Below are 27,863 nucleotides of genomic sequence, written 5' to 3' on the forward strand. Positions count from 1 at the left end.
AAAATAAGATTCAGTCTTCATTTTCAGATACAAAGTCCATCCGAACAAGGCATGTTCACTTAAAATTGCCTGAAGGAGTAAAAGTGATCTCTCTGGATTTGTGCACTCATTGCACATTTTCTTGTTGAAATGTTGGCTAACTTAGTGCAAGGGACTGTCAACTATTTGCTTATATGCAAATAACTCAAGACTATTATATTTGTGGGCTTTTTATTTCATTTTTCACTCTAAAACTTCTTAAATAAGTGACTTTAAATAAATACATACATACACATATATGTAATATAATAGTCTTGAAGCATTTGCATATTAGCAAATAGTTGGCAGTCCCTTGCAATAAGGTAGCCAACATTCCACCAATGGGAATGTGCAATGAAGACAACAGACATCATAAATCCAATTTAGAGTATTCAATCAGCCTGCCGTGCATGTTTTGGAGATGTTGGAGGAAACCGGAGTACCCGGAAAAAACCCACACACATCTAGGGATATCATGCAAACTACACAGACCCTCAACCCCAGAATTGTAAGGCCGACGTGGTAACCACTCAAATAATTGTCAAATAAACATCCAAGTTTTTGGGTGGGCATGTATTTCCATGACTTCATTTTGAACCACAGGCACCACTGCTTGATATAAGTAAAGAATTCCATATTGTCCCGAGGGCTGAGTTAAAGTGAATAGATGCATATTTGTGCATCTTGTTGCATCCCCCACCTTCCGATTTCATAAAAGTATTTTCTCCAGCGCGCTTTGGTCTACCTTTTTATAGCAACCCCTTGAGCTCCATGCGAATGCATGTCACCAAGTAGGCTGCATGTATTGAGGGGAAAATAGGTCGTGCGGCGCATTATGCACACAAACCTGATTTCGTTGCTGTTTAATGGAGCGCATTTGGCACCGATGCCTTGAAATTACCAGGGATAGAAGGATTAAATACCATTCTTTATATATAGATATATTGCATGTGTGTGTGGGTAATACATTTGGACTGTGCATCAACCCACACTTTTTTGTATTTTATTTTTTTACTGCTTGTGTTAGTATTGAGAAATAATTGCCCTGAAAGTAAAGGGTAACAAAAGGAGGTCAGCCATCCCTCCCCCAGGGAAATAATAGCGCCACACAAAGGCATGGTAATGACTTTTGAACCTCTAAAACGGCAGTTTAATTATCTGAAATATTAGATAGAGTTAGGAAAATTCATTTGAAGAAGTATATGTTTGCATTAATCTATCAAAGGAAAATCGGACTTGGAGAAATAGCTGAAAACTGAAGAAAACTATGACCATTCTGATTCTATGTAAACTGTTTACCGCAGCTGTATATTCATATTTATAGTAGCATTTTTTTCTCCCTGATTGGTCGCAATTCACATTATAAAACACAGATTGACGAAGTTAGCTCAAATTTTATTGGATATTTTGTGCTATAAATATAATCAGTAAATAAATTTATAAATAAATGTATTATCCATTGTTATTCTTTACTAACTAATGTATTTGTATGTGGTGTTTTTTTTGTGCTGAGCGCATCGGCCTCACAGCTTCGGGGTCCTGGGTTAAAATCCAGGTCTATGCACCTGTGAGGAATTTGCCTGTTTTCCTGCGTGGGTTTCCTCTGGGTACTCTACTTTCCTCCCGCATTCCTAAAACATGCATGGTAGGCTGATTGGACACTTTAAATTGCCCCTTGGTATGAATGTGATCCTAAATGGGTTGTTTTTCTGGGATTGGCTGCCCACCAATTCAGGGTGTTGCCCGCCTCTGGCCCGGAGACAGCTGGGATAGACTCCAGCACCCCCTGCGATCCTAATGAGGATAAAGCGGTTCAGAAAATGCGATATAATTGAAGACTAGTTCCTAGATCCATTACTTTGGTGCAGTAACTAAGTAAATGTATTCCGTTACTTCCCAGTGCTGACCACGCCTCTTTATGACTGCAGCTCCCCCCTCCCCTCTCTCTCTCTCCCCTCCTCTCTCTCTTCCTCGGCTCTACGAATTCATTGAATTGTAGTAGAGAGTAAGCGAGGCGGAAGCCGTGTTATATTCGCATGCATTCAGACGAACGAAGTAGAAGAAGAAAAAGACGAGAAGAAGAAAAAGAAGAAGAGGAAGACGCCCTCTACTCCCCTTCGTCGTGTGCCCGTCTCTTGGTAGTCCGCACCTGTTCTTATCCCTCGTATCCTCGTGCGAGTGTGTGGACATTCTCCCCACGCTTGCATTGTTAGATTAGACGGCTGTTTTTTTTTATTTTTATTTTTTTATTTTTTTTTATAAAATCAAATTATGACTTCGACATCATATAATCTGGATTACCTACCGTTGTCTGATAGTCGGTTAATGACCCCATCCGATTCAATGTAAGTAACCGCAACACTTGTCGTTTTTGTCTTTGTGTTTTGAAGTTATGTTTCGAAGATGATGGTGATGATGAAACCTTTCCGTTGGTAGCTTGTAGCCTGTTAGCCACACAGGAGGAGCTAAATGCTAACAGACTGAAAAAGAAACCGGTGAGTCGCACATCGACGTTATCTTACGAATGCAAGGCAGTTTCCGTTGTTGAAATGTCTCGGATCGCGAAAGGTCGGGCTTTTAAGATAAAGTGGGCAAAAGACACAAAATGGAGTACATAGCTGTTTTTGTAGTTAGCTTAGCAATATTAGCGGGAACGCGGTAGCGTTGTACTCGACTGACATGTGCCTTTCTTTCGGTCACATTTTTGAGTAAAAGTCAAGATAAATCATTTTAAGTAACCCTAACTCTTGTAGATTTTCTCAAAACTCAAGGAAGTTGCTGATGTAAACGTCAACGCATCTTACGCCAGTATAAACGGCACAATCACATTGACAACAGTTGAAAGCTATAGTGTACGATAGAGTAGTTCATCTTTTGCTTGTTTTTTTTGTATCAAACGAGGTTTTTGCTGTTTAAAAAAATGTATATTGCCTAGCATTTAACTACATCGAAAGCCATTGTTCCGCCCATATCAGGGTTGTCTTACCTAACCAACACACGTGGTTTCTTCCATTATTATTGAGCCTTTAATGGAAATCTTGTGACCAGAACCCATGTAAACAACAGACTGGGAAGACCATTTTCTCCTTCTGCACGAAAACAAGCCTCGCCTATTGACAGGATGCTTTAAAAGTGGCCATTTGTTGGCAGAAACAAAGATCAGGTCATGTGTTTGTGATTGTGTGGAACTTGAACAAGCTCTTCCATCATTATCATGAATTCCTGTAAAAGACTTATCTGGACTCTACCAATTTTCTCTAGGAGGATTGCCGGTGTCCATTCAATCCTGAGTTACAATTTAGATAAAAAACAACAACCCACCTCATCATTCTGGGAGATTTAGACTACATTGGGCACCCACTTAGCTCAAGATTTATGTGATTGTTTTGTAATTGTTGACAGGAGTTACTCTCAGGGCTCAAGAGTGATCCCATGACGACCATATAGCTGCAATGTGTCACTAAGCCAAACGTCAAAGCCATCACTACTTTCCTCTTGGACAGGGCATTGATATTCCCGGACATCTGTGGCGTTGGCTGTCAGGCCTCGTTTGATACCAAAACACGCCCAACTCATCACCACGGTGGTAGAATGGCGTGAACACAATCTGTTTGGGGAAGACATTAGACAGCTGATTTGCTGGGATTTTCAAACAGACGTATTCATTAAAAAAATATGAAAATGTGAATAATCTGCTCCAGGCGCACATACTTGGCATTCTGTCATCTACTTGCCATAAAGTCATGTTTGAGAATAGTTTCTCTATGCACAAAGCAAACAAAGACTTATGAGACACTTTTAAATATGATGACAAAGATAGGACAGGCTGTACTGCTTTTACCTTCTTTTTCTTTATGTAGTACATTAAATTGACAACCATCAAAGAGACAAATAATGAAACGTGTTGGGTCCTATTGATTTAGGGATGACCTACTAGCATGGGCATTCCAACTTAAAAACATAATTAAAAGAGAGATCTCCATCCTACACATTGTAAAGTGTAATTGAATTACATTTAAAATAACCAAAGGTGAGAAATGCAGATTTTTTTGAAAAGTGACCTTTATGTTTGTATGCAGATCAGGAAGGAAAATTGTACTTAGCTTGGCAAACAGCACAGTGTAATTGATATTGGGTTTGCTGACTTTTTTAATTCCTCTTTATAAGACACTCATTCTTGATGGTGCCAGACGTCCAATACATTTTTTACTGGGTTGACAGCTTGCTTTCGCTGGCCTCGACAGGAATCAGTCCTCGGATAAAATGATTTAAATAGTATGATGTTCAAGAAAAAAAATGCAATTCAGTCCAGTTTTTCTCTTGATAATTTTTTTGTATGAATTTTGTGGTTATGACTATTCATTTATCTATTAAAATAGATAAAATATTTCAAAATACAATGGAGCTTACTAAATGAACAAACAAATTATTGCAACCTGGCAACCACATATTGATTTTTTTATTTATTTTGGATTATCTAACTTCCACTTACAAAATGTTAATATTATGGCCTATTTGTGAGGTAAAATGTAATGTCCACCACATGTGTACTCCAGGTCCACCTCTATATCAAGGGTGAAGTAGAAATAATTATTCACTTCACAGGCACTTGGTGGTGTTCATTATAAAAACCTCTTAAATGCCTATCGATCGATGCCAATTAGTGACATTCCTCCGACTCAAAGCCACTTCAATGTTTGTTTAATCATAAATGCTTGTTGTTGCTAATTTGCATCATACATAGTGGTACATATATATTTGTATATTTTATAATTTATTATTTCAATCTGTATTTTAATGAACATTCTTAGCTAACCATTTGAAAGCAAACACACAGGTAAACATTTCACACTTCGGTGTCAAGGAGTTAAAAAAAACACTATTTTCGCTAAAAATACTCACTGCCAATTTTGACAGCATTTCAAAATCTGAACCTTAATCTATTTTTAGAGGCATATTTTTCCTGAAAACCCATCTTGAATGTGTGCCACCTAATCTTCACTCTTCAATAAGACTACCCGACATTTTGAATTTACAAGCACACCCCGTTTTAAAATTGTAACTTTAGTTGACTGTGCTCCTGTCCGTCACTCCGACAGCAAGATAGCCATTGTGCAAATTTGGTGGAAAGATTCACAAACAAAAGATAATGCTGGAAACCGTTACATAAGACAAGAGTGCGCACACTTCACATGCTGGCAGAAACCTACTGTTCCTATCAGGTTTTAAGAATAATGGCGATGTGTCTAAATGTTAACAGCTCTCTGTTTAAATAAGGGTCCATCTTTCCAGCGAGTGACTCGGAAACGAGCACTCTTTCTCTGTAGATTGATGCTTTTGTGGAGCAGTTAGCTCGTGTGTGTGCGCAGCAATGCAGACTATATTTAGTGCCTGCTATTCATTTAGTGTCCTAGTTGTCGTCGGCGCAATGTTTTGTCTCCCATCCAACATTCCTCCGCCACACAAATAAGACAATTGGGAGTCCATGGCTGTTAAGGGAAGGTGTAATTGCCCCCTTTTCCTGCTCTGTTGAAATTGATTCGAGATGCCGCTCATGGATAGTTTTACCTCTGGCTCTCCCTGGCTTTGCTTGAGCATCATGATCCGCGACCCCCGGGGACCCCCAGGTGCCATTACGGAGTTAATGGCGCAGGCGTTGTCATCCTCACATGCTGCCAGCCTGTTAGCATATGGGCCAATGAAAGTCTTGATTGAGCGCGTCTGTGCTCACACAGGGGACGGGCAACAATGAAATCAGGCCGTGCGAAGATGAATGGCAGTTACTGCCGGCATGGAAAATCAGGGGAAGTGGACCGCAGGTTTTTTTTTTTTTGCACAGCAGTTATTGCACAACTGAAGTGGTGCAGAATGCTTCTCATTAGCTACTTGGATTATCGAGGAGGAGCTCTTCATGTTTTGCTCGCCAAGCTTTCAACATTTTTTCTAATTAAATATAGTGGATCCTAGAACGGCTGTTAAGGTACTTGGGTAATCGCTAGCAAGCAGATGTTTTGATTGACCAATCTCCAGTTTCTCTATACCTCTGTAGTCGTCATCCTATCAAATTGAAAGCGGAATGGTTGTGAATGTCGCCACAGATTCAATCTATCTACCAAGCAAAATCGTCTTCTACTGTAAGAGTAGGAAACAGCATGGGTTTGCAATCTTGCCCCCCACTACAGCTGCCTGATAATCAATATTTTAATTACAGCAAGTAGTTGTTTGCTGCAAGCTCTAATGAGAAACACTTAAGTAAAGGTGAACTGGTGTGTGGGAATTCTAAATGCCTGGACTTATTTCAGGAGCACAGTGGTAGGTAAGGCTCAAGTAGAATTGACTCAGGTTTTTGACATAAAGGTCTTGAAATGTATCACAAATGTGAGTTACATTAGCTTGCAGTAGAAGGTTTTAACACGTTTTGGAGACAGGCTGACCACAGGGGTCCACTGATTTGTTACACTTGGAGGGAAACAAGTGGCATGTTGTTTCTACCCAACACTTTTCTGTAAAAGTGCATGTGCCACCAAATTACAGTTGGGTCACTGTTGTATGAAGTTCCTATGGTGAAAGCAATCACCCTTACTATGAAGCGCTGATGTGCTATAACGGGCCCCGTGGAGGTGTCGCTAACATGCTTACCCGGTCAGACCACAGCAGCAAGATAGACACATGGCACAGATAAATCACCTGCTTTTACTGTCGGTTTGGCAGGAAGCGGGCCACTGTGGGTTTGCGTCAGCTGCTAGAGGGCATCACCGCTTTCTGGCGCGTCAGCAAAACATTTGATTGCCGCTGTGGTTGGTTTCTTAAACCGAAATCTGGGCAAAGGTGACAGGAAAAATAACTTGTTCTCTCAGTCGTAATGTTAGTGCTTTTGAAGTGATGAGCTGTGATCTTTGCCTTTTAAAAGAAATCTTGACATTTTTGGCCCAATGGGTGGTTTTAGCTGTAACAAGATCACCATAATGTCCTGAACTTTTTGTTCCTCATGTGATGGGGTGTTGAAGGGCTCAAATTTAGCTTTAATTACATTTTTTTTGTCTGTGACAAACTTGGACATGCCTTATTAAGGAGACTCTCAAGCTAAGTATTATGGTGCCAATTACATTTATATAGGGGAGAAGTGATTGTAGAATCTAATTATTTTTAATTTGAATAAATATTGATATTTTGCCAACAGTGGGCCGCCCAAAAAAGTATTCTATTAGCCACAGTTTTTTTTAGCTTCTTTCACTTGTAAAAATGAGGCCCAATGGTATGTGAAGGTGTAGGTAAATGGCTACTTTGTTAAAATGTATTGGACATTTCCTATTTGCCAGCAACGCAACTTAATCCTACATGTGTGTGCTCTCTCTCCATCAGTCCAATTCTTATATTTTCCCTTGCGTCTGATTCGATTCAAATTTATATTCACTGAATACAGCATGCCATAAACTGGGTACATGACTTGATCTTGAACTTTAGCATTTAATAGCACATGCCTTGTTTTAAATGCATAATTCAATATCAACTATTCTTCCCCCCCACAGCCTGCGGGTAAGTGCTTCACACTTGAACACATGCATATTTGTATGGTATTTCAAATGAAGTAACAAATTAAGATTGTATGCTCGAAATAAATACCAGTTTGCTTTTACTTTTGAGGCTTATATGGCAGAATTTCCCAGTTGACTGTTACGGGACAACATAACTGCAGCCTGTGAGCAAATGTATATGGAGCCGTTTCAAGATCAGGCGAATTACTTTATTTATATGTTTTGACAATGGTGTTATTGTATTTTTTGGGGCCCGAGAAATGTAATGTGTGGCGTAGGATGTGTAAACAATCTGAAAGGTGCGAGTTGAGAACCCTGTTGTGGAGGCACTAATAACTGAGTAGATAGCTGTTACCGCCACCCCCCCCAAGACAAATTCCATTTGTGTTTCTAAAGTATTTGGCCAAAGATGACGATTGAGATTAACTGTAGACTCGATCCAATAACCTCAAGGATCATAAAAGACATTTTCTGAAAATATTTGCCTTAAAATTTGGTTTAATGTTTTGTCTGTCTAAACCAGCTAATAAGAAGATCTTTTATTTTTTGATAACCCCAAATTATTGTTTTTATGATACTTTTTAAAAATGAACAGAATGCTGTCAAAATGGCGTAAGTACACTTTTGGAAAAAGGCGAAGAAATGGTACGGACGCCCACCAGTATCTGAGCAGACGTTAGTCCTCCATGTATTCTGAGAGTCCGCCTGTGTCAGCCCATTGTGCTACTCGCCGAGTGGTGAATAGTGTTCAGCAGCATCGGGAACAATATGTGATTGTTCCCCTGCTGTGCCAAAGAAGCTGCGGGTTACTCCCTGTACCATCCCCAGTTCGCTTGAGGAGGAGGAAATGTGGCGCAAAGTGCTGCGAAGCAACCATTCGTGGAGCTTTGAAAGCTTTGCGGTGCCTACTTAGTAGGGGAGGAGGCAAGGCCACACGGTTCCTAAGTCACTCGGCTATGTTGACAGCGGTGTGGGAATAAGAGCTTTCATAGCCAAGCGTGGATTCGGATTTCTGGAGGCGAGCGAGCGGAAGTCCTATTTGTTAGCATGTCGTTTAAATCCCTCAAGGAGTTTGGCGTTTCAGCTGAACGTCTGGGCTCCATTTGTAAGAGATTGATGGCTCGTGTACAAAGGTCTGTGTGCAAAATGGCTATTTTGTTCTCACTTGAAAAAATGTAACAAGTTCACAAATGTAACACTGGCAACATGGTCTTCATCTTTCTGTGCTTTCATTAATGGTGTTTAATACTTATGTTTTAGACGTGTAACACAAGTGCGAGGATAGTTTCATTTCTGGCTTCAAATCCTGCTGGCTGCTAGGTTTGGAAAGATGTTGTTTGGTTTCCTTCACGCCAAAGCTGATGTTGTTGGGATTCTGTCATGGCGTCATCGTCCCATCAAGAAAATTGGTTCGATTTGCTACCTATTCTCCATCTTCTGAATCGCTAACATTGCTGAGAAGAAAAGCCCTCCAATGGGGAAGCCATTTGGGTAACTGCTGAAATTGGAAAACTAACCGTGGCTAATAAGATCATTTCCACTGTAAGAGAAAATAAAAGTTAAATGTTCACAGTCAAACGAATTTATTGCTATCTGACTTTGACATCTTCAAGATTAGAAGAATATTGGGCTGTATTATATACTGTTCACCAGGAAATTTGTTCAATTTGCCACTGATGCAGTAAGCAGCAGGATCATTTTGTTGCTCATTTTTTACAACTGAATTAAACCTTTTTGCATGCTCAGGATTTTGGATCTCCTGGAGTAACTGTCATTGGCACTGTCTCTTTATTGTGAATTCAGAGCACCTGATAGTGAGTGACGTGTCCATGACAAGCTGATGCTGCCTTTAAAATTAGTCTTTTTATAGACTTCTTCGTTTCCCAAAAAGTGGGTCATGGATAACAAAGCCAATGTCATGCTCTATTAAAGGAAATGCTTTAATCAAGTAAGGAGTGGTTGCCTTTTGTGTATACCCATTATAAATAGATGGTATCCATTATTAGGTGGCAAAGTTTTTTTTCTCCTGAAAAGGCTAGTAATTGTAATGTAATATAAATAAATAATAACTACATCTTTTTAATGTGAACCAATTACTCAATACTATGATTCCTCCTTTGTAGCTTGATGTCTTATAAAAACAAATTGTTTTTTGCACCTCTTCAGTATACCGACTTCTAACTTAACGTGTTAGTACAAACCATTTTTAGACTCAATCTCATAATCATTTCATCAAGTAATTGGATATATCACTCACTGCAGATGTTTCACGTGAACTGAAAGTCTTGGCTGTTCTATGCCTTGATTCAATTGCATAGAACAGAAAATATAAGTGCTATTCACCAACCTAACACTATCACACAATATCAACAGTGGAGTACAAGAATTGTATTTTAATTAGAGATGCACCATCCTGAAAACGTGAGAATGAGAATGAAGAGGCCAAAGAAACAAAGTCCCAAAAATGTATTATACAAAATTCTTTGGATGAATCACTTTGTGAACTCTGCCAAATGTTTCCAAGTGTATGTTCCATGGTTGCTTTTGATCCACTGGTTTATTTATCCAAGCTAAAAACATTCCCTTACATGTTGTCAGCATGACGATAGTCGGAATTGGACTTTACTGCTAGGAGGCTTAAATGAGAGGGTTTGGACTATACTTTTAGGTAAACATCTCTAAACAAATGCGTTTGTCGATTCAGTAAAGAAAGCCATTGTGAATTAATCGATATTTTGTCGGTAATCTGTTGGGGAAATGCTTGTACAATGCAGCCTGGTCAAAAAAATGGATGGCTGCCGCCTGGACTCCCTTGAATTAAAACCTTCGATCACATCTTCGTCCATTGCTTCCAAAGCCCATGATAACAATTATAAAGGTGGATTCCACTGGTTAACCTAACGGTGGACTTCAAAGTTCAAACATTTGCCAATATATAGACAACAATATTTACATGACAATTTCACAATCCAAGTGGAGCGAGATTATTTGTTTAAAAGCGCTGCATTTTTTCTCTCCCTAGCAACGGCATGAAAATGAACGGGTCAACGGAACACTTGGATCACCCTGACCTAGACTCCATCAAGATGTTTGTGGGACAGATCCCTCGCTCCTGGTCAGAAACGGAACTCAAGGAGCTTTTTGAACCTTTCGGAGCCGTGCACCAGATCAACATCCTTCGCGACCGCACCCAAACCCCCCCTCAGAGCAAAGGTAGTATCCATGTTTGTGCAAAACCTACTCCTTGATGAAATCCGCCAGTGTCTTGAATGTGTCTCTATGCATGAAAAACCGTGAACCGATCCTTGCCATCTATCACCCACAGTCACAATTCAGCACAATCCCCCCCTCGGGGAGTGAGCAACATAACATTGCTTGTCTGTTCTTGCAGCAAAGCCATATTTGTGCTTCCACATGACTGCATTCAGTAGTCTTCAAACCCATTTCCATAAGCCGCATTAGAGGAAGATCTGCTCTTTACTTTTTACACAACTCCTGGTTTTAAAAGCTGTATCGAATGAAAAGCAAGGTTATTTATTGCACATGTACTCTTTCTTTGTGTGGCTTCAGTTTGCAATGTGGAAAGAAAGGGCACTTCAAACAAGTGATGCCATTCAGTTCATTGGAGTCTGATTGGAAATGTTGACCCCTGTTTTAAGATTAAGAAAAAAATATTTTATGCTCCCCCACTGGCCTTCTCGAGTAGAAATGGTGGTTTGCCTATAAAATTCTTCACAAATACAGTAAGTTTTGATAGCATGACATGTTTTCTCTGAACAAGCTCAAGCTGTTTGTGAGCCGGATTGGGATATAATGTCTGTGATGCTTTTAATTTATTTATTTTCACGCTGTCTGCTCCCATTTTTTTGTGACACTGGAAAAACATTGGTCTTTTCACGTCTATCTCCTCAGCTTCAATGAATCAAAGCATTACCTCCATCTTGATAATTTTTTTCATTTGTTGTTAAGGGTTTATTCATTGCACTCTTGTTTTTTTTAGTATATCAGATTTTTTGAAATTTTCTAAGGATAATTTTTGGTTTCCATGCAACTATTGAATGAAAAAGGCAATGTATGCTTTTTGATGGGCTGCAAAATGCTGCAGACCGCATTGCCTCCTAAGTAACTGCTGGTAGAAGAAGTCAAGACGTTACTTGTGACAGTACAACATCACCAAAGTTTACATTCACTTGACACTGGGGTGATGTCAGCTCGGAGGCAATTATCCTCACCTGAATGGTCATGGGCTCAGACTGGGTTAGGGGTGACTTTTCCATGTCTAAATTGTGACCGCTGACTTAACAGTGTCTGGCTGTATTGCGGAGTAGCAATGGCGTGCCCTGAATAGCTTGTCTGGGTTAGTCCACATCAGCGATGCTCAACTGAGAAGACAGACTCTGTATTAAAACAATATGTTTGATTATTCCTTAAGTGAACACTTGATGCTTGTTTGCACCTGGCATCACAGTGCATCTCAAGGGAGCACTTGTGATCCAATTTTAATTTCTAGGCAGACAAACGTGCTTTGTTGTAATTTGGGAAAACTGCCTACATTCATTCCATTTTGACAAAATGCTTTCATTCCTGCTATACCAAGATAAAATTCCGGTAAGAGGCCTTAGTGTGTCATTGAGGCTGTCCCATCTGTAAAAAGTGCTTTGAGACCTCGTAAAATAGAAGCAGTCACACCGTCAAATCAGTGTTTGTGCATAAAGGGCAGTAAGGCACTAGACCCCCCCCCCCCCCCCTCTATATCCGGTCCCCATATGATGGTGGGAGTTCAAAGCTCCCTTTTTTTTTTTAAGTCAAGCCCCCCTCCGCCTCGTTGCTCCGATTTCCCTGCTTCCTCCTCTTGGTTCTGTGTGCCGTTTCAGCTGCGAGTCCCTATTGACATGTTAATATATTCTAATAGCTAATCTGACCCAATCAGCTGCCTGTGAGAGGTGAATATCCTGCCATTTTAAACCAGAACCCACACACACACCTCCTTTCCCTTTGAGTTCTCAGCAATTGCTGATTCTCATCGATGGGCCCTAGTGAGAGAAGCCCTGTTGTTGTGGCGTTACAGGCTCATGTTTATTTGCAGAATAGATAATACCACTTTCCCTCATAGGTAGTAATCTTTCATTCTTACATGTGATATATAAACCATGTCTGTTTTTGGTTCCTTACTCGCCTCTGCCATAGGTCTTTTTATATGACCATCATCAATATTTTTTTCATTTTAGTAGACAAACGCGGGTCATAAAATAATCATCTGAAAGGTTCCTGCAAGGAGTAGACGAGACGTAGCCGAATGTCGGCGCGAGTGCCTCTCAAAGCGTATTTTGGGCAGTACGACCCCCCGCGGCCCAAGAGCTCCACCAGCATTGGCATACTACACACTATGTAGGTCAGAGACTCTGCAGTGTTCCACTTCCCCATCCCAGTGAAACTGACAGGCTGGAACGCCACCGGCGGTCTGCTGGGACGGAAGGATGAGAGGCTTTTTCTCCCTTCTACCACTACCCTTTTCTTGCTTCTTCCTTCTGCCCCTCCCCCTCACCACCACAATTTCTTTCTTTCACTCTCCCTTTTTCCCCCCCTCACGACACCGTCGATACCGTCCTGCATTATGTGTTGTCCCTGTCTTGAACTGTGGGTTTCTACTGACAGCTATCGAACCCCAACCCCCACGGACATGACGATGGTCATGTCACACAAGCAGCCTCCAACCCTCCAGTGGCATCTAAGAATATCCTGTCACATGTTGGTAACATGTGATGTGCATGAGAAATCTATTCCTCATTCCTTGGAGTTCTTTTTAGTGATAGAATTACCACATTTGCGAGGTGGTGGATACTTTTTGCCCATAAAGCTTTTACGGATTTAATGGAATTTAAGATTGGCAATCATGAATGTATTACAAATTGGACTGGAAGTCTAGAGTAACTGAATGACATCAAAACACTCATTGGTGAGAGCCCATCCTATCTTGACTCTCCCTGAAATTAACAGAAACATAAACTCTGAATCAGGATCCACCGATGTGGTTTTCCATAGCACTAGGTAGACCTCAAGGACTATGTTTTTAACCTGTCAGCATGTTTGGAAAAGTAACTCCCCAATGGTGGAACATTGTGAATTTTTAGTGCATTGTAGAAGTGATCATTTTAAAAATCAACATTGGCAGTATGTAGAAGAACATTTTCCAGGTGTTCAATTTCTTAACCTCATATGACCTGGCGTCCACATGTGGACACCACATTTTTGGTTGCCAAAGACTACAATGTTAAATTTTGAACTACAATAGCCTGGCGTCCACTTATGGATGTAGACATAATTTTTCTCAGATTGCAGCTCGCTTGCGTCATGACGCACCAGCGCCATTTTAAACTTAGAATTCTTTTGCATGTCGTGTTTTTATGTGGACATAAGCTGTACACTCGATTCAGTAATTTTTTTTGTCCGACAAAAGTGGCTTATTTGTGAGTAAATACAGTCCATGTAAAAAAGATAATTATTTTTTTTTTACATTCATTAGGTCGCAATTAGCCTAAATTTTAGAGAAAATAAAAATACATGCCTTGCAAGAGTTTGGGTCTTAGGAGGTGAAAGGGACTCCAGATATTTTGCATCACACTTAAGCATTGTTAGTCATATCTTATACTGTGTTGATATGAAGTATATTCACAGCATGATTGTAAATGACTTGAATTTTGCACTGACTCATGATACAATGAAAATTGTGAATCGAAATTGCGTTATCAGCAAAACTCGCAATAAGAGTCTGTACATTTTTTTTCTTAATTGTGTCTTTAAATTCCACCATGAAGTTTGTGGGTCAGAAAATGAATGAGCACGAAACACAGGGAGTTTAGTACCAAGCCGCAGGATATCTGGTCTTCAATTGAGAACTACCTCATAAATGTTATGTGCAGCCCTGTGTGCGTGTTTGTAAACACCACACATGTACATCCTCTGTTCAAGTGTTGGTTATCTAAACTTTTCAGATTTCTAATGTATTGGCATGAAGTTTAAGTCACAAGCGGAAGAGCTCTTCATCTGAACCGATCACCGTTTAGCACTGAATTAAATCATATTACCGCAATGGACATGTGAGAAATAATGGCTGATTGACCATAATACGGCCCCTCCACAACCACGTTCACTTTTTCGGTCCATTTTGGCTAGACTGAAACAAAAATGAAGGGGAAAAATCATCATTTGTCAATGTTATCATTAACCACGAAAATGTTTAATACACAACAAAGATCAATTTGGTGTGGTTTGTTTTTTTTCTTCCGAACGTATCGACCAGTTGGATTCATTTGATCAAGCTTAACAATTCATAGCTGTGACAGAGTGAACCTATTCATTTTGTACTTTGTTGGTTTATAGCTATTCATTTCCATTTTAATTCCCTGAAAAGGTTCCAACTTGAAGTGCAAGATTCAGGGTTTTTGTTCATTCAAATGTTGATTCTATTTGCCTGTTTCTAAATAGTTCTTTATCTCCTTTCTATGCAGGATGCTGTTTTGTAACTTTTTATACAAGAAAAGCTGCACTGGATGCCCAGAATGCCCTACACAACATAAAAACTTTAAGTGGGGTGAGTACACGCTATTTAGAGCATAGAGGTACGTAGCTATGACCTCTTAATTGTGAGCTTGGCTTACTTAAAAACTGAAGCGTGCCTCTTGAAACGCTCTGGTATCATCTCAAAATTGGCTTGACCGAAGGAGATTTTTTTTTCCAGGCACGGCAGAGCCCCATTCACCTTCAAGTGGAACAAATTATTCATGCCGTGCACTCTTGAATCTTTGATGCACATTTTTATTGCGAGTCTTCAAAAGTAGCCGTTACGTCTGGTGATTACAGCCAAATGCACAGATGTAGCATCGCGCAGCTACTAATCTCCCAGCTCCTATTTTCTATTCGAAACAACTACTTGGGCAGTTCATTTAATTGGCATAAAACAACCACGCTTGTCAATGAAATCAATGTCCTACTCTACTGGAGAAAAGCAGCGCTGTCCTCCAGGTTACTTATGCATATCGACGCCTCCTGATAAATTGCCCACCTCTATACACAGTCTGCCAAAAAAGTATGGTGTAACAGCTTCACTAGCACATGATGGAGGTGACTTCAGTTGGATTGGAAGCGACAGTAAAAAAAAAAAAGAATAAACAGCATTAGAGCTCAATCCAGATTTCGCTCCCTCCTTGGGCTGTGATGCTTGCCAACAGCCATACCGAGCGGGCCATCTGTCTATACTTCTCTTTAGCGCTTGTCAAAACCGCCCCCCAAAAAACAACCCCCCCAATACATAAAAGCTGCTAAGCCTTCCTGTTGGTGTTATTTGTTCTTTGGCGCCACATGGCAAGTAAAATGTGCTTAAAAATATTGATTGAGATGGACGAGGACAAATAAAAAAAGACAATGTTTTTGTCTCCATTAAAGCTGAAGTGAAGAAATGTCAAATCCTTGAACGCTTGTTCTGCTGACAGCCCACCCGCCTACTCGCATTATGAAGAGCGAAATGTTCCAGGATTATTATTGTGCAGCCCGAGCTCGACGCAGCCTGGCCTATTTATAATGTGCGGCGACGGCACACGCAGACGTCTAATGAGATGCATTATCCCCACCCAAAAACGTCTTACCGACAAATCTTGCTATACACGTCTCCAGCTGCTTGCTGGTGAACAGCTAGTCAAGATGCAGATGAAACAGGAGCGATCGATGGCAATAAAATGACACGGCAGAGAACTTGATCTCTCGCTATTAACTGAATCACTACTGAAAGTGGCGGCGAGGGAGGGTCGGGTTTGTTTGGCACAGCAGGGAAGGCAGCAAGAAGCGCGGGGAGACGCTCGGAGGCGTGCAAAGAGAAATTCGAGATAACGAGCCCGAGCGCCTACGTGGTACAGGGATAATTGTGGGCGCTTTCACTTGGACCAATTAAATCATCTCTCCTCCCTTTTTATTCCTCCACAGATGCATCATCCTATCCAGATGAAACCCGCTGACAGTGAGAAAACAAGCGGTAAGTGTTTGTTTTTTTGAGGAAGGTATATATTTTTCCTTTTTTAAGAAGTCTGGATAAATTGAATGTTGTCGTTTTAAGCAATAGCAGTGCTGGATAATTTCGACAAGGGAATTAACCCTTTGGAGGGGATTGATTTAACTCATTGGCTGCCTTTGACGGTCCAAGAGGTCCAATGTAGGATGACTGTGCTTTGTTTCATAGTGTGATTCTCCATTGTAAAGTTTTTATTGGCAACCCAATGGGGAAGTTGGACCCGTCGACATTTTGGTGCTGATGGAGTACTATATTTCTCAGTTTGAGGAGGGTCCTAACCTTGTGTGGGTTTCCTGTGTGGCTCCAGCTTTATCTAGGTCTACATTGTCCTTTGCTGTGTCTGTGCTTGCTACTGCTACAAACTGAATTTCCCAAATACAGGATGAATAATGGTTAATCTAATATTTGGCACCTTTATTATGGGCAATGTGACCTCCACTTACGTGGATGCCAGGTTTCAATTATAACAGCAACAATTTCATGACAACCATTTTAATGAGGCAAAAAAGAGTCAGAATGGTTGAATTATAAAGGTTGTCGATGAGGTAAACGCGCTGCGTGATCATTTCTGAGTAGCGGCAAGGGCTAGAAGGATGAAAGGCTTTGAAAAGGCACCAAGTGAGCCAGGTATGTGAGCTGGTAGGCGGAGTGGGGGCAAAAATGGATGACACATAGTCATCTTTTGCCTGGAGGAGTAGACACGGAGGAAAACAATGCTTGCAAGTTGTAGTGATTTGTTCTGGCGCTGAGAGTTGGAGGTTGAGAGCATGGCAATGTGACAAAGCGCTGCTGCAAACAAGAGAGATAAAAAAGGAGCAGTTTCTTCCTTAGCGCCATAATTGTTGACGTCAGGTCCTTTCATTTTTTTAAAATCCTGTTTCTCTGCAGCGGTTGAGGACAGAAAACTCTTCATTGGAATGGTTTCAAAGAAATATGGCGAGAACGAGGTCAGGATGATGTTCTCGTCATTCGGCCAGCTGGAGGAGTGCAGAATCTTGCGCGGACCGGACGGCCAGAGCAGAGGTAAGTGGCTACCCTCACGCACCCTTGATAGGCCCTCTCCATTCGAGCACTTTTCAATTGGCATGACACTCATGGGCGGGTCCCCACGCACCACGGCGAAGGACGGCCGCACCGCGCTGTGCCATCCGGCCGGGTACAATGGGCCTCGTCGCCTTGGCAACTGCCTTCTGCCTGCGTCAAGCAGGCTCAGCTGGCAGACGCCTCGGCTCGTCTCTCCTAACGCCTCCGTCGCACGCTCGAGGGCTGGAATTAGCCCGCCGTCACATCTCCACGAGGCTTTCTGCCGCATCAAAAGCTCATCAGAGCCGTGCGCGGAAACCTTTAAAGCATGCGCCGCATATCTCGCCTTTTATAAGCCGGCAGGCGACGGATGTCAAACGGGCCCTTAATACCTCTCCTTTATCATAATATTTGCCCCCTCCTTAATAGGTATTGTAAATGTGTGTGTGTGTGTGTGTGTGTGTGTGTGGTGTGTGTGTGGTGTGTGTGTGGTGTGTGTGTGGTGTGTGTGTGGTGTGTGTGTGGTGTGTGTGTGTGCGTGTGTGTGCGTGTGCGTGCTTGCGTGTTTATTATCAGTGTTTTCACCACACAGTTCAACCTCTCTGGGTGGCAGTTTTGGAATCTGTCAAATCACTGTGCTCATGTGTTACTGTTCTGTTGTCTTCTTTTCTCAGTGTGCTAACCAGTGAGGGTGGTTCCGTGTGCATTCTCTGTTACTGTAATGTGTTTTTGGGGGGTTCATAACGAGTTGTCCAAACCTTTTTTTGTCTTGTTTTTGTTTCTTCTTGTCCCTCCCTCCCTTCTCCCCGCCCCCTCCCTCTCCTATTGTTCCCTCCTCCTCCTACAGGCTGTGCGTTTGTCACATTTGCTACCAGGGCAATGGCACAGAATGCAATCAAAACCATGCATCACTCTCAGACTATGGAGGTACTGTATCCCCCTCAGCACCTATTTCTCCCCCCCGCTCCCCTCCCCTTCTCACATACTCTGCTGCCCCCATGTGTTCGAAAAACTTGCACATATATAAGACAGTTTTTTCAAACAAACAAGAAAAAAAATCACGAGTAATTTCTTAGATGACATGTCAGGTGACCGCTGAATATTCAGCTCGATAACAATTGCTTTGAGAATGTATTTTTATTGCTATCTAGGAGCCTAGCCACAGCCCACACCACCTCCGACAATATAAGAGTCTCTCAAACAAGCTCCAGTTTCTTGTCCTCAATCACCATCGAGTCTCAGAAGTGGAGCGGTGATAATTTGACTGCGAAAAAAAAAATCAGACATATTCCCTCTAGCCGGGCGGGGCATTGGCGCGAGTTCAAACATTGGCGCCTATAAACAGTCTTATCCGACTGGATTAAAATTGGTCCCGGGTACTAGTTGGACCAGCGGCCTCCGCAGCTTGAGGTGCAGAAGCCATTTTCCCTGCCCAGTCTGCTCCCCCCTGTATGGCTCTTCACTCTGAAAAAGACTTAACAGCGCATGCCATTTTGTCCAAATGCATCTGTCTGAGCCGTTCTGTGCCTATCTGTTTGTCCAGACTGTTTATTGTAATGCACTCTCCTCGTCGACATCTGCCGCCATATGCCTGTTTTGATTTGAAATCACTGTCTTCATTTGTCTGTGAGCTCCATTCAGGGCCTTAAAATGCTTCACTTGTCTGCAGCATCTTTCTGTGCCCTCTCTGGAATGGGACTGGCTCAGCTATGCATGGCACATGTCCTCTGTGTTAGCTTTCATAAAAATGCAGCGGCAGTATAAAAAGAACATTGAGGCATCGATGATAAAAATGCTTCCCCCGTTTTTCCCCTGATTTAAAAAAAATAAAGGGGGGGAAGAAAAAAAAAAAGGAAAAATTCCTTGTGATTTCTCGGACTAATTTAATTTGTGTGTGCTTCCGAAACGGCTTAATGTCGCTGTCGCTTCAGGGTTGCTCTTCACCTCTGGTGGTGAAGTTTGCTGACACGCAGCGGGACAAGGAGCAACGTCGCTTGCAGCAGCAACTAGTGCAGCAGATCCAGCAGCTCAACAGCGCCTCAACCTGGGGCAACCTCGCTGGCTTGGGGAGCCTCACACCTCAGTATCTAGCTGTAAGTATCATGTGGAATCTTGACGTATCGCATCAGTTTATGTGGCCTAGCAGAGCTTAACATGTCCCATATGCTTAAATGCATTTAAAGATTAGAAATGTATATATTTTAAGTAAATTTTAGTCTGCGGAAGGTCCCCACCTTGTGGACTTCTTGTGTGGCTCCAGTTTGTTTACCTAGGTCTACAATGTCTTATGTGTCTGTCTTGCTACTGCAACTAAGACATTTCCAGAATAGGGGATGAAATAAAGTGGTCATTCGGCTTTTTTCCTTAGTTGTCGCCCGTTAGATTTAGTTTTACGCCAGATGCCCTTCCTGATGCAGGTATTCCAAGCAGAAAGAATCTTGTTTAAAGTGATAAGTCAACTAATTTTTCCGATTTTGAAACGCAGGACAATCATAGCTAATATTAGGAAAATAGCCTTTGTCCTACATTTTTAAACGATAGTCCGTTTGAGCCAGTCAAATTTAAGTATCTCAAATTGTCTCGTCTACACGTCACGTATTGGCTACCCTTTGTGCTACGTGTAACTAAAAGGGGAAAAACCCTTGAACGGTCACAAGGAAGTTAAGCAAGCTTCGCCTAAGTCTCAGACAGAAAGGAGCGAGGTGTTGACATATTGGAAAGGCACTGTAAAGTGTGTGTGCCTATTTTACAAGCTACTTTTTAAACTCTTTCAAGAGTGTAAGCATTTATCTGCTTCACAGACACAGTATGACCAATTTCCCGTTCTTCACACAATGGCTGTGTTTACCCTTGCTGTCACTTTTTTTTTTATGTGTGAACATAATTTTTTCCATTAGCAGAGGTCCAAGGAATGTGTGTTTGCATAACCAAGTATTTCACATGGTGATTTATATTTGGTGTAGTTTATTGTTTCATCTGCTTTCAATGCTTATACTTTGTGTCAAAAAAACATGGTTGCTTGAGATATATTTCATCCGCAACCAGTCAGTGTGAGACTGTAACATGAACGGCTCATCTATTTCTGTTCTGCTACCACCTTTTTTAAGTTGTGGATTGGTATCAAATGTAACCTTTTCCCCCCCGTTAAAATTGTTGGAAACTAAATACATATTTCCAATTCCATTTCTTCTTCAGTTACTGCAGCAGGCTGCTTCCACAAGCAACCAGACCAGTTTCAATAATATTCAGAGGCTAGGTGAGTTGATGGTTCATTCCAAAAAAACAAATGTCTCTGAGGAATCAACCCTGTGATACTGTTTTGTATGCACATATTGATTCTTTACTGAGTCATTTAGTTTAATGGTGGAAAATTATTCCATTTTACAGTGTTATCAGTTTGCCAATTTGCGGCAAGTCTTTGAAAATGTGATGTACACTAATGAAAATGTCTTTTTCTAGGGGTGAATCCACTCCAACTCCAGAATTTGGCCACATTAGCCGCTGCAGCCGCAGCAGCCCAGGGTTCTGGCGGCCCCGCCTCCTCTGGCTTGTCAGCTGCCACCAGCGCACTAGGAGCTCTGGCCGGTCCAGGTGATTTACTGCTAGCAGATTCCATTGTAGGTTAAAAAATCTAGACCCATCGGCAATAGGTGAAGATTATCACCACCACCAGTGGATTGTGACATTCACAAAACGTCCATATTGAAGGCATTGCGGGATTCACAAATTCTCCATATTATAGGCTTTGCAGTATTGGTTCTTGCCAAAACGAATAACCTGATTGGTTAGGGGGGTGCCAAAAAGCAGTGATAAAACAAAGCTCATAAGATTTTAAACTCCCCTAAGAGACCTCCTTGGAAATATGAAGACCAAGAGAGTTTCTGCCTATAACTCAGAGATTCAGCACTCACATATGGTCATTTTTTCCAGCACTTATCACACTGATTTTCGTGTATTTGAAGCAAATCATCAAAATTAGCTTCGTCTTTTTAAGCTGTGCAAAGAGGGACTGTTAATGTGGAGAGCTCTCCCTCAGCTTGTACTTTTTTATTGGCCTTGTGGCAAAACCCCTGTTGAATCCATATGTCATGTCTTTCCCCTGACCAGCTGGTTCAACAGCAGGGTCCAGTGCCAGTGCTGCCATGAACACATTGGCATCTCTAGGCACCCTGCAGGGTCTCACTGGGGCCTCCGTTGGCCTCAACAACCTCAATGCTCTCACCAGCAGCGTCGGAGGTAGGGGGAGAAGGGGGCGTCCGAGGTGTCACCATCAGAAGAGTGCAGGCGACATCTTAATTTCACATCCTAGCTTTTTCCGCAGGAATGGCGGCTCTGAACGGAGGCCTAGGCTCGGCCATGGCAAACGGTTCAGCGGCCAGCTCCATGGACGCGTTGACCCAGGCCTACTCAGGGATGCAGCAGTACACGGCCTCGGCCCTGCCGTCCCTCTACCCTCAGCCTCTTCTGCAACAGAGCATCCCCGGCCACCAAAAGGAAGGTGAGCACCAAAATGGCGACGTCATGCATTGGCTCCTACTTCTACTCTACAAATATCTAGCTAACCTGACATCCTGCCTTTGGTTTTACTAAAATGGAGTAGGGCCAGAAGGCGCCAACTTGTTCATCTACCACCTTCCGCAAGAGTTTGGGGACCAAGACCTTTTGCAGATGTTTATGCCCTTTGGGAATGTTGTATCTGCTAAAGTTTTCATCGACAAACAAACCAATCTGAGCAAGTGCTTTGGTAAGTACTGCAGCTCACTAAAGGAAATGCTTTGTCTTGTATGGTCGGAATGTCCCAGAGATTGAGTTTGTCCTCCTTTTCGTTTCATAGGGAGGTTCCCACACTCACTTTAAATACACGACTATTGTCCAAAGTCTTAGAAATGTTGGCGCAACATATATTAGGTTAGGTTTGGTTGGTGTTTTTTTCCCTTAAATTGTACATTCCGATGGCTGCAAAAATAATATGGCCTATTTGTCATGTTTGGGATGGTGAATCATGGTTTTGGTAAGGCCACTATTGTATGAGGTCAAAACCCTCCTACTCTGTTAAGAGTTGCTTTTTCTCACTTGTCACTTCACAATATGTCCATCTTAGCTGTCCAGTGCTGACTAATTCACATTCCCACTACCCGTGTTTGTCCTCAGGGTTTGTCAGCTACGACAATCCCGTGTCGGCGCAAGCTGCCATCCAGGCCATGAACGGCTTTCAGATCGGAATGAAGCGGCTGAAGGTTCAGCTCAAGCGTTCCAAGAACGACAGCAAGCCCTACTGATCTTCCCTTGTTCCCCCTCCCCAGCTCTAATGCTAGCATTGCTAGGGTAAGTTTGCCCTCTGGCCAGTTACTACAGCACAGACTCACTGGGGCAGGGGGCGGAGGAAGAAGCCCTGAGGCTTTACTTCAAAAAGTTTGCAATGATCTTTCACGTCTACTGTATTTCATTCCTGCTGGTTTATCTTGTCATTTGAGTTGAATAATTTAATGTATAATTATTTATGACTATCACTGGAGTCAGTGTTGTCACTGGGGGGCTAAAGGAGAGCGTCGTCTGTTTTATATCAATTTTTTTTTCTCCTTTTCGTTATTGCCTTTTAGCTCTCGCGTCGACAGGTTGACTATGGATCGCGTGGGTTTCGAGGGCCAAAGCCAAAACCAGCGAGTCCTCCATTGTGCTTCTTGACATACATGAGTCAGTCTTATTGTTTGTTCTTAATGTTGTTTAGATGGCTGCCTTTTTTCTCTCTCCCTCTCTCTATTATTAACACCCTCCTGAAGTTATGCCATCCATTGGGGTCTGACTCCAGATGGATCTTTTTAGGTGTCAAGTACATTGCATGTTGGGAGTCCATTTTGTCACTTCCTCTAGTACGTGTATTGTTATTTTTGTGTGTCGGCAGAAGCGGGAGATGTCGTAGACTTGGGTTGTTGACCTTTTTACTGTGTGTTGCTGCTCTCTGTCAGGGTCCCCACCTAAACATGAACCTGTCTGTTTCCTGTCTCATTCTTACAACCTACTGGTGACGATTCCAATTACTCAATTCGCCATCGACTAATGTTATTAGACAGAAGTCTCGAAAGTCTATAGCAGGCATACTAGGTCATCTTGAAGAATGCTTCAATTTTTACTACAGGGTAGTTACTTGTTAATCATACTATGGCTGCAGGTAACAATATTGTTCATAAAATAATTGATCAACTTGAATCACTCTCCCCCATAAACTTAAGATTTTTTACCCTCTGACTTTGTCCTATAATCAGCAAAATTGTTGCTCATTTTTTCCCGCTCCCCAAATAAAGGATAGATATTTTTGAATACCTCAACTACTTCCATTGCAGACAAGAAATTTAGAACATTTGAATTTAAACGGTGGTTATATATGCTGAAATGGATCATCAAAGTTGATTAAAAAAACGACTTAATAGTTTAAACTTTGCTGAAGTCTGAGACCAAGGCTTGCAAAGAATCAAGTTGTCTATTAATGCTTGCAACTTTGAGCCAAATTTTCCAAAATTGTTATGCCCGTTAAATGATTGACAAACTGCCTACCAGCATTATTTCTATCTCAGCCACGAATGGCTCTTTTGTGTTTACAGGGGACCTTGCTCTATGTTGTTGTTTGTTGTGCCTCATGGCTAAAATGATTCTTGTGCCGTGGCCCTAACTTTCTCCTCTTTTGTCCTCTTTCTTTTCTCTCTTCTGTGTTTTTATTCCTTTTTATGTTTATTTTTTTAGAACAAATCTCCATGCCTGTTTGCTCATCATTAGCCTAGCATGTCTTCATGGTGTGGAAAGGCGCGGCGCTCTCCCCGCTGGCCTCCTCCTCATCCTCACCACACCACCACCATTGTCTGTGATGTGTCTCTAAGCTCGCCTGACCAATACCTGGCCCCGCCCACTTAGCTCAAACCTGACTTGTTTCTGCATGCGTGTTCATTATTTGTCTTTTTCGATTTTGTATCCAAATGTGACGGGATGGGAGAGAGGTCAAGCAAATTAATGTGAAAAACGAACGTACGTTCAACTCTTTATTTTTTAATTTTTTTTGTTTTTAAACCTGTGGGATTTCTTATTTTAGCACCTTTTTTGTTTTTTTTACGTTTTCTTTTAATACCTCTCCTCGGTAAGATTAAATACAGGGATTGGCACGCCAGCTGTGCTTTTTTTGTGTCATTAGCAATATGTTTTAAGGGTTGGAAACCACTTTTTTTCTGACCAGTAAAAAGCCCTTCTGTGCTCTTGAACAAGAGCTTGACATTTGGGTGGCGTGAACTTTTTTTTTTCGTTTTTTTTTTTGTCTTCATTAATGCTATTTGAAAAGTTTTAATTTACATAACTATTCAGTGTATGTCCCTTTTTTCCTTTGAACTACCAATGGCACAATAAAAGGTACATTTGCTCAGTTTGGAGAAATGACTACCTACACGCAAGTCAAACTTTTTTAGAACTGATTCACAAATAGACAATCTGTGGTTTAAATGCACACTTAGATTACCTATATTTTATACCATTGAATCTATAGAGGTCTAACAAACGAAACCCAGGCAAAAACGGTGGGTTCTTTTGTAGATTTATGTTGTAAACGTCATCTGTGTCGGGAAGGGGGCAGGGAAAAAGGGGGAACTTTAGTCTTCAGTGTATTACTTTTCTTTCTTTTTTTGAAGAGGACTTAAGAATCAGTTTGACAGTCATTTATACCCAATTGAGACCACACTTGAAGTTAAAAAAAACAACTGCATTCTTAGAAAAAAATGTAAGAATGAATTGGTACGTCTTGTTGAATTTCTGTGAAGTTAAAATAATACTATGGACGCTTTTTTTGTTGTTTTTGGATGCCTCATTTTATTTACAATGTTATACAGATGCCAGACAATGTCTTTTGTTTTCTTGTCAAAGTGCCCATGTGTCAAAAGTTTGGAAGTTAGAAGACAACCCACCTGAGTTTTCTTTACACACCCACACACACATACACACACGTACACACACGTACACACACACACACACACACAAGTGCGGTTTGTGTGGTCATCATTGTGGGAGCCCCTGAAGAAGAGATCACTTGGACGCCTCTTTTGAGTTTCACAATTCCCACTAAAGCGGTGTTGGTTTACAAAATACATTCCACTCTATCCGCACAAAGTTTACACTTGGGGTGATTCTTTTTATTTTTATTTTTGGGGTTGTAATTTTATTGTACGACACCAAAACAACCACTGAAGGCCGCCCCCCTTGACCCCTGCAAATAGAAGGCTTGCTCAATGAATTGTGCTAATGAGTTGCCAACTCAGGGTTTTTCTTTGTATGAGAAACAAATTGACACATGCATAGTCTTTTCTTTTGTCATATTGTCTACAAGCACCCCTAGAATGAGAAAGAGACCCCCACCCGGCCCCCATACCCAATTTGAAAAAAAACAAAACTAAAAAAAAAAGTGCACAATATGTGTGTCTTGTAAAACGACTACTAAGCACAAATGTGTGAGCTTTCCTTTTTTGGGGTAAAAAGTTGTGTGTGTATATCCCAATAGTTCATTTTGAATGCTTTTTACAGTGTTTTTCTATTGATATATATCTATATATATATATAATGCAATACAATAAATAAAGTGCCATACACGTCTAGAAAACTGCCTACACATCCTTATCAGGCCTTGGTTAGATTGCTGCACTTCGCCTTTTTTGTGTCACTTGCTTAGATGCCACCCCGAAGAAAAATCTGTATTAGTAACTGTATTGTGACGTGAAGCGTTTGTAGATGAACAATATCCCGCCCTTATTAATATATAACTATACCTATATATTCGATATATTTGAAGGTGTGAGCTCTCAAGCACTGGAACACTTTGCGACACCCTTGTGGACTTGCTTTGACGTTTCTAAGAACCACTTTTGTTAGTCAAGCATTGTGTGTATGTGTGTTGAGGTGTTTAGCGATGGTGAACTTATAAACAAACAAAAAAAATAGAGAAAAAAAAGCACAATGTACAGTCAGTCAGTCTCACTTCAGGGGCTTCCATCACCAAATTCCAGCTCCAACAATCACTTCCTTCTTGGTTGAATTCTGAAGTGCTTTTCAAGAGGGAACAGTGTGATAGCTTTGCATCTTCTTTAGATATTGTCTTCATCAAATGAGCATAACAATATATTGTTTTCTTGTCCGATAATTGGTAATTTAATAGATGTTTTTTTTCTTTTTCTTGGTCTCGATGAAAAGCCAAAGTGGGTGCATCTTGATGTGAACATGTTTTTTTTTTCTCGAGTGAGGGTGGGATTTGAACAAGGAAGGAGGAAAAAAACAAACAAAACTAAAAAAAAAAAAAAAAAAAATTCTGAGGCGTAACACAGGCCTTTTTGTCCGATTTCTACAACTGGTTGTTCATAATGTCTTTTGTACCAGTGACGCTTTTTATATTGGAAATTAAAAGAGAAGAAATCGAAATTGTCTGGCCTCTCAATGTGGCCTCCTCGCCTTGAACAGATCTTTTTTTTTGCTTGTTGCTGTCAAACTATTATAATTATCATAATTGTGTCATTCAAAAAAAAAAAGAAAAATGAAAAAAAAAAGATGCCTGGTTTTAACTTTACTCACCTCAATTAGTTAATCTGTTTCTTGGGGGGGTGTTGGGATCCTCTTAATGGTGGTAAGTTTCATGTTAGTATTTGTGATGTCATCTGGATTTTTGACGTGTGTGGATAATTGTCTTAGTTTTAAGAGTTTACTAATTGTTTAGTTTGAGCCTTGCTTTTTATTTTTAATCTGTGTAGATCCTTTTTTTGTGTGTTTTTCTGTTATATTTTCCTTTCCCCCATAGCAGAGTGTGTAGATGGAAAAACTCTGTTCTTTTTGGTCGATGTTTGTGGTGTGTTTCTTTGCCTCTGTCTCAGATTAAACCATTTCCCCTAATATGAACAGTGTCTTTGTGCGTCCGTTTTGTTCAGTGACGTACCAACATTACAAAACAACCCCCATGGCAGTCCCCTACCTGTGTGTGTGTGTGCTGTATTTCGCTAACCTGAGACAACTGGCTGTGTTCTTTTGCATTATGACATTTTCACTTTGGTCTTATCCAGAACTTTGACTTTAGGCACTAATAATGATTTAATTGAGTCATTTTTTGATCACGGTCGTGAATAATATTACATTGTGCAGAAAATCAATCAATTGACCAAACTGAATTGGATATTATCCATTTTGCATAATTACAGAGGTGACTAAAGTGAAAT

The 27,863-nt window shown here is 41.2% G+C and overlaps 1 protein-coding gene across 14 annotated transcripts in view; it reads left to right on the forward strand.

Annotated features, from left to right (window-relative positions):
* Nucleotides 1-27,549, forward strand: part of LOC144215331 (CUGBP Elav-like family member 2) — a 28,626-nt gene extending 1,077 nt beyond the window's left edge. The window contains exons 1-15 of one of the 14 annotated variants that reach the window (XM_077744185.1): nucleotides 2,011-2,156; nucleotides 2,409-2,513; nucleotides 3,421-4,048; nucleotides 10,576-10,766; nucleotides 15,062-15,144; nucleotides 16,530-16,578; nucleotides 17,503-17,637; nucleotides 18,485-18,564; nucleotides 19,569-19,730; nucleotides 20,833-20,893; nucleotides 21,097-21,228; nucleotides 21,745-21,873; nucleotides 21,947-22,135; nucleotides 22,235-22,381; nucleotides 22,789-27,549. In XM_077744185.1, the coding sequence (XP_077600311.1) occupies nucleotides 10,583-10,766; nucleotides 15,062-15,144; nucleotides 16,530-16,578; nucleotides 17,503-17,637; nucleotides 18,485-18,564; nucleotides 19,569-19,730; nucleotides 20,833-20,893; nucleotides 21,097-21,228; nucleotides 21,745-21,873; nucleotides 21,947-22,135; nucleotides 22,235-22,381; nucleotides 22,789-22,916 (1,479 nt within the window). In that variant the 5' untranslated portion in view covers nucleotides 2,011-2,156; nucleotides 2,409-2,513; nucleotides 3,421-4,048; nucleotides 10,576-10,582 and the 3' untranslated portion in view covers nucleotides 22,917-27,549. Of the gene's footprint in view, nucleotides 1-2,010; nucleotides 2,364-2,408; nucleotides 2,514-3,420; nucleotides 4,049-8,393; nucleotides 8,687-10,575; nucleotides 10,767-15,061; nucleotides 15,145-16,529; nucleotides 16,579-17,502; nucleotides 17,638-18,484; nucleotides 18,565-19,568; nucleotides 19,731-20,832; nucleotides 20,894-21,096; nucleotides 21,229-21,744; nucleotides 21,874-21,946; nucleotides 22,136-22,234; nucleotides 22,382-22,788 lie in introns of those variants that run through there. The other 13 variants (XM_077744184.1, XM_077744183.1, XM_077744182.1 and 10 more) reach the window with 13 other exon arrangements.
* Nucleotides 27,550-27,863: the final 314 nt, after the last annotated feature.

This window comes from Stigmatopora nigra, chromosome 22, assembly GCF_051989575.1.
Source record: "Stigmatopora nigra isolate UIUO_SnigA chromosome 22, RoL_Snig_1.1, whole genome shotgun sequence".
Taxonomy (NCBI): Eukaryota; Metazoa; Chordata; class Actinopteri; order Syngnathiformes; family Syngnathidae; genus Stigmatopora; species Stigmatopora nigra.